Source organism: Eurypyga helias, unplaced genomic scaffold (genome assembly GCF_000690775.1).
Source record: "Eurypyga helias isolate BGI_N326 unplaced genomic scaffold, ASM69077v1 scaffold44494, whole genome shotgun sequence".
In the NCBI taxonomy this organism is placed as follows: domain Eukaryota; kingdom Metazoa; phylum Chordata; class Aves; order Eurypygiformes; family Eurypygidae; genus Eurypyga; species Eurypyga helias.
In genome coordinates, this window is record NW_010246421.1 from 3921 (window position 1) to 10205 (window position 6285).

The 6285-nt window shown below is 44.6% G+C and overlaps 1 protein-coding gene across 1 annotated transcript; it reads left to right on the top strand.

Moving 5' to 3' along the window:
* Positions 1–2335: 2335 nt before the first annotated feature.
* On the top strand, positions 2336–4120 carry SOCS4 (suppressor of cytokine signaling 4). Its single transcript, XM_010150387.1, has one exon. It carries the CDS (start codon positions 2427–2429, stop codon positions 3735–3737), a length of 1311 nt encoding a protein of 436 aa, XP_010148689.1. The 5' UTR covers positions 2336–2426; the 3' UTR covers positions 3738–4120.
* The last annotated feature ends 2165 nt before the right edge of the window (positions 4121–6285 follow it).

Here is a 6285-nt window from a genome sequence, read left to right on the forward strand (position 1 = left end):
TGGTGCATGTCTTACAGCATCACGTGCTCCTTCTCTAGCTGAAGCCGCAGGGTTCAGGGACCACTAATGGTTCACGATAGAAGAAAAGTGCAGAGTAGAAGGTGGCTGTATGGTTAAATACAACAACAGCCACCCGGAAACGTCATGAAACGCTGAGCTTATTTCAGTTGCGAGGCTGAAGTTAGGAGATAACGGGCCTTTTCAGCACTTCTGGGTTTTGTCCGTTTTGCGGCTTTTAATTAAAAGCCCATATTCTGCGTATTCTTATGCCTTTTTTGGGCTGGATGTGCAGCATGAGATAATTGAAGGTTTCAAAAGCAATTACAAACTGTCATATCCTAATTTTTAAGTACTTGACTTTGCAACCTCAATGATATCTCTCTGTCCAATTAAAAATCCCATATAGAGAGAGTTAATGTATTTTACTGCAGGATAAATCTAGGATAACTTTTTGTCTTCAGTCACTTCAGATTATCACCAGGGTAAATGAGATTGCTTTTTTCCCCTCTTTTCTTTAATTGTGGAGAAGATTCAGCGCTCCACTCTTGTCGTTTCAGGATGAAAATTATCAGTGTTACAAAAGCAAGCAATGAATCTTGATCTAAATAAAGGTGTTTCGGGTCTCATGTACATACCTTGCCTTTCTCCTTTCTGCATTGCCTCCTGCAGTGTTTTCACTGAAAAGTGGTTTGAAAAATCCTGAGAGAAGAAAAAGAGGTCTTTATAATCTTTGAGTTGTAATTGCTGGAATATGGACCCGTTCTGTGATTCCACTTGGTACCAGTGAGGTCTTGTTTATCTAACTTGCTCTAATGCCATTTTTTTCAACACATTTGCAATATCTAACCTATCCTACCCTCATTCTACGTTTCTTTATCCCCTCCCTCCCTCTCCCTTTTTCTTTCCCCCACAGCTCTCAGGTTCGTGGGTTGTAGATAAGGCACGCAATGTCAAAAATTCCTGGGTGAAAGTTACATCAGGGATGCATTTTTGGCCCATGGATTGCATGTAAGCCTTTTGGCACAGCAGTCTTATTCTTTTACTGAAAGCAGAGGCTAGAACTCATCTTGCGCAGCCCCGGGGGACGGCAGAGAGGTTGTGTCATGCTGGCTAATCCTGATGATGAGAATGGATTGAATGGAGAGAGGAAGTGGATGCCCTTTGCTTTTCCTGCTTAGTATTTACCATGTCAATTAGTTAAAAAAAAAAAAAAAGAAAAAAACCCGCAGCAAAAAACCCTCAGCCAAAAAAAAACCCCACCCAACAGTGGAATAGAGGAGCTTTACATCATTTTTGTGCAAAAGCATCAGGGAAATCCTTCTGCATTCTGCCGTGCCTCGGGAGAATATGGCATACATAGCATATTGCTGTCTCTGTACCTTGAAAAAAATCCCGCTCTACTTTCAACTGAGTAATCAAAAGAGGATTTTTTTTGTTCATTTTCAAAGCGCAGCATTCAAAAGGAAACCTCTTATCTATTTGGGAATTCAATACACTTTTGGAAACAATAGAGAATGAAATCAGCAACCGTAGGTCTCAGAGCAACGCTGATTTTAATAATGTAAACTTTCTTCTCTAATGAGTAATAAGCAGTTCCATCTTTCACGGCCTTTTAAAATTGCTTTTAGTAAGGGACTGGATTTGGTTTAATCCTTTTCAGTATGTAAAGCCCCAGATATTTCAATCCCTTAGGGGCTCAGTATTTTCGAGCTCTGCTTGAAAAGGCGGAGGAAAACAGCTTTCAGAAATCGACGGAATCTGTGACTGATATAATTTAACGTTATTTTGTTGAAATCCAGAAAATGACCCAAAAGTGTCAGCTAAGAATAAGATCTCTGGCATCCCACCCTGTGGATTGGTAGCAAACAGGCATATCATCTAGGTACAGTAGCTCTTTGTACTCTGACCTAGTTGTTTCTGTTCTGCCTTGTTCCTTCCTGAAAGGTTATTTGGAAGAGGTGCAGGATTTGGTCGATAAAGCGCTAAAGCGGTATCACCTGCCACGGGAAGCGCTTCCGTTTGCCATGGAGCCTAGCACAATACGACTGCCAGCCCCTGAAACTCTCTGCTCTGCCGCCTTGTCACAATGGATACTCTAAAAACACCTAGGGCGGTTTATTCTGGAAGATGCCTTTCCCAAGGAAAGGTAAAGAGAGCCCTGTCTGGGATCAGGCCGGTATTTGTGGGGTGTACGAGTGAATTCAGCTCGAACATGTTATTTTTCCATGGTTAGCAATTAATTATCGCTGTTGTCCTGCCTACACCTGTACGGGTCTTGTGTGGTGTGCATGCTTGATTGTTAACTTAGCCGTGTTTTCTTTTTCCTTAGATATTTCCAGAACGTGCCTTGAAGAAGCTTCCTGATGTAGAAGAGCCCTACAAGAAACACAGTACTTTGGGGCAGCTTGTGAAGCCAAGCTGTCAAAATGGCAGAAAATAAGGACAATAATGTGAAAAACACAGATGTGAGACCCAAAAGCAGCCGGAGCAGAAGCGCAGACAGAAAGGATGGTTACGTCTGGAGCGGAAAGAAGCTCTCCTGGTCTAAAAAGAGTGAGCATTGCTCTGATGCTGAAACAGCAAGTGCTGCGGGAAGATCAGGGACTAACTTGAGGAGCCAGGAGAGGAAGTACAGCTGCTCGTCTATCGAGCTGGATCTAGACCGCTCGTGCGGTCACAGGTTTTTAGGGCGGTCTCTGAAACAGAAGCTGCAGGATGCTGTGGGTCAGTGCTTTCCCATAAAGAACTGCAGCAGTCGGCACGCCTCAGGACTGCCATCGAAAAGGAAAATTCATATCAGTGAGTTAATGCTAGATAAATGTCCCTTCCCTCCACGCTCAGAGCTGGCTTTTCGCTGGCACTTGATCAAAAGACATACAGCCCCTATAAGTCCGAAAGCGGAAGACTGGATAATTGCTGATTTATCCCAGCATGAGGAAAGGGAGGATCAGCTGCGAGACGATGAGATTGCCAATGGGGGAGCGGACTCTCCCTCCCGGTCCTGCGACTCTTCCGACGGCGGTTCCTCTAGGGCTGATTCGAGGTCTGAGTTGGTCACGGGTAAGGGGGTAAGGAGCAGTAAAGATGAGAGCGATATGGACTCCGACGACGAAGTTATAACGCTCTGCACGAGTTCTAGGAAAAGAAACAAGCCCAAATGGGAAACGGATGATGAGCTGCTACGGATGGAAACGCCTCCGAAATACCATACGCAGATTGATTATGTCCACTGCCTGGTTCCAGACCTCCTCCAGATCAACAACAATCCCTGCTACTGGGGAGTCATGGATAAATACGCAGCCGAGGCGCTGCTGGAAGGAAAGCCAGAGGGAACATTTTTGTTACGAGACTCTGCCCAAGAGGACTATTTGTTTTCTGTGAGCTTCAGGCGCTACAGTCGTTCCCTCCACGCGCGGATAGAGCAGTGGAATCACAACTTCAGCTTTGATGCCCATGATCCTTGCGTCTTCCATTCTCCTGACATCACGGGACTCCTAGAGCACTACAAAGATCCAAGTTCCTGTATGTTCTTCGAACCACTTTTATCCACTCCACTGAACAGGACTTTTCCTTTCTCCCTTCAGCATATATGTAGAACAGTTATTTGCAACTGTACGACTTACGACGGTATTGACGCACTTCCCGTCCCTCCGTCGGTGAAGCTGTATCTGAAGGAATATCACTATAAGTCAAAAGTGAGAGTACTCAGGATTGACGTACCAGAGCAGCAAAGCTAGAAACTATTTTTATGAAAGAAAGAAATTGTGTCTAAACAGACAAACAGTATGTTCAGTCTCTCTTCCTTCTAGGGTTTTTTATTCATAGCAATTTGGTTTTCTTTTTTCTTTTTCTGCAGATTGTTTACCACCCAGACTAGCCTCTCTCTAAGGCTTTTTTATCCAAATGTACTTTGAGTCTTCCCAGCTCTCTTTTTTAGAAATGATATTCATTGTGGGCTTTTGGTACTGTTCCTGTACTAGAGTTTTTCGGAGTTTCAGGTAGGCTTTCTGGTGTTTCTGTAGATGGATAGTCTTTAGATCTAAAAATCAGTTTTGAACTTGATCTTTTATATTGTAATTCCCGTACGTTGCCGACATGTTTGAAATAACGCGCCGTTAACTAAAGATCGACTCGTCTGGATTTTCCGCCTCTCTTTTAAAGCGAGCGTTCCAGCCTCCGCGTCCCTCTGTCCGTACCTAATACAGTGAATTCATCCGTTATTGTTCCTAGCAAAATGAAGTTTGAAAGAGGGTTTGATCTTTCTATAAATACAGCAGGGGACTAAACACCGGGGAAGGGAGAAACAATTCAAGTTAAGGACAAGCCACAGTAGGGGAACAGACATGTACAAAACGGTCGTGAATAGATTTTGGTTGGAAAAGAGGATGGCTCCTAAGCCTCCGAGCAGCGGGGAGGGGGAACAGCTTTTCCTTTTGTGTAACAGCAGTAAAAAGCAAACTGCTCGTAAACCGGGATTTGGTCAGTGTCTGGAAGGGATAACGATAGAGTTAGGATAGATGGGACTTGGACTTGGTAACTCTATTTCTCACATATTTCATTATGTGAAATGCCCAGGTTTCACTAGAGGAGCTGCTGCTTCTGAAATGATAAGGCATGGAGTGGGAAGGTGAGAAGGAAAAGATTTCCTTAAAAATCTGCATATTAAACTATCTGATCTTGCGTGGCTGATCCTGAGGTGAGAATGAGTAACTTGCTTACTTTATTAGCGGGAGGGTGTTTTTTTTTTAATAAGTACAGTTAAAAAAAAAAAATAGTCTGCAGATTTTGCTTGTGATGTGAAGCATTTGGTCAAATGGCCTCCTGCCAAATCCCATGTACGGGAAAACCGTTCATGGATAATGCTCCTAAAAGCATTACTTACATTACATGGATAGGCAGATCTGCTGCTGAATTACTGGTGAAATCCCAGCGAGACTCGGTGGATCTGGGCTCAGGCAAGACACCCTCTTGCTTTCCAGGCTGGCCTCGGGGCGCAGCTGCCGGAGGGGCAGGAGTGACCTCGCTTACATGTGCTTTATCTCCTCTCTCAGAACCGGGCCCAGCCCTACTCTGCCAAAAGTATGAGATGATGTAATTGTAACTACAACCACTCCACTGTTTCCTCCCCTTTGATCGCAGGGAACGCTTGTATCCTCTTGAAATGCTTCTGAAACTGCGACCCCAAGCCTGCAGAATTACACACGTGTTTCATATCACGCACGCAGAAGGTCTTACCAACAGTCAGCGATTACTCGTGTGCGTGGGGTTACGTGTGTGTGCAGGCTAGGAGGGGTAGAGCACAGTGCTGCAGGGGCTCGCTCCCACATTGTAGACTAAGACTAAGCAGTGTTTCTATTTGAATCTTTTAATTTCACCTTGTACAGAATCCTACAGATTTGTGGACATCAAATCCCTCTTGCAGGCTGGCTCCTCCGGATTTACCATGGAAGCTTTGCCGTGCAACTGCACCAGGGACCTGCTACCCACCGCAACAGAGAATACCCTTTCCACTGAACTGCTGTCACTGTGATGATGTAAATAGATTTCCAGGGACATCTGCTTAGAGGCCAGCCCGTTTGTTTTCCCTGTGTTTTAAATAGGTTTTGAACCAAAGTCTCCAGGGAGAAAATGCTAACACATCAATCTATGGCGTCGCACATGGATGAGCGCGCTACAGGACGAGCTCTCAGCTGCTATAAATCCACGTGGCTTTATTGATACGCTTATAACGGCTTATTCCAGCTGAGATTCTCCCTCCTCCATATGCAAATGGAAATTTTATGACTGATGCCAGAAAAATTGCCCTTTTTTTCTGTCATCTTTTCCTTGTGCTGCTTCCACTCATCTGACACTGCCTTTTGCATAAGCGGCATTTTATCAAGGACAGCTTCACGCTAGTGAATCTGGTTTTCCCTCTGCCTGTCACTGCCGTTTTCCAGAGTGAGCGAGCAGCGGGGATCGGCTTTGCTCTGCTCTCTTACGCTGTGCCTGTCGCGGTGGAACTGTGACTTGGGTGGCTGCAGTACGAAGCAAAAGCATCTGGTTCGAAATCTGACTTCACGGGGTGACGTCAGGGAGATTTGCAGTCCGCGTGACTAAAACTCTCTTTCCCAAGCTCTTAACTGGGGCAAAAAGCTCATCATTTTAGTAAGATATTACCATTCTGTTCTTATTTTTATCACAAGACCACAAAAAACCAGATTTTGACCAAAATCGTACTTGTTTCAGCAGTTAGCCGAGGCCACCATCTCTTTCAAAATCAGCAAAGGTTTTGTCCCTTCAGAA

What these genes read in the sequence shown, in the direction of transcription:
- SOCS4 (XM_010150387.1), top strand. Translation starts at nt 2,427, where the DNA reads ATGGCAGAAAATAAGGACAATAATGTGAAAAACACAGATGTGAGACCC.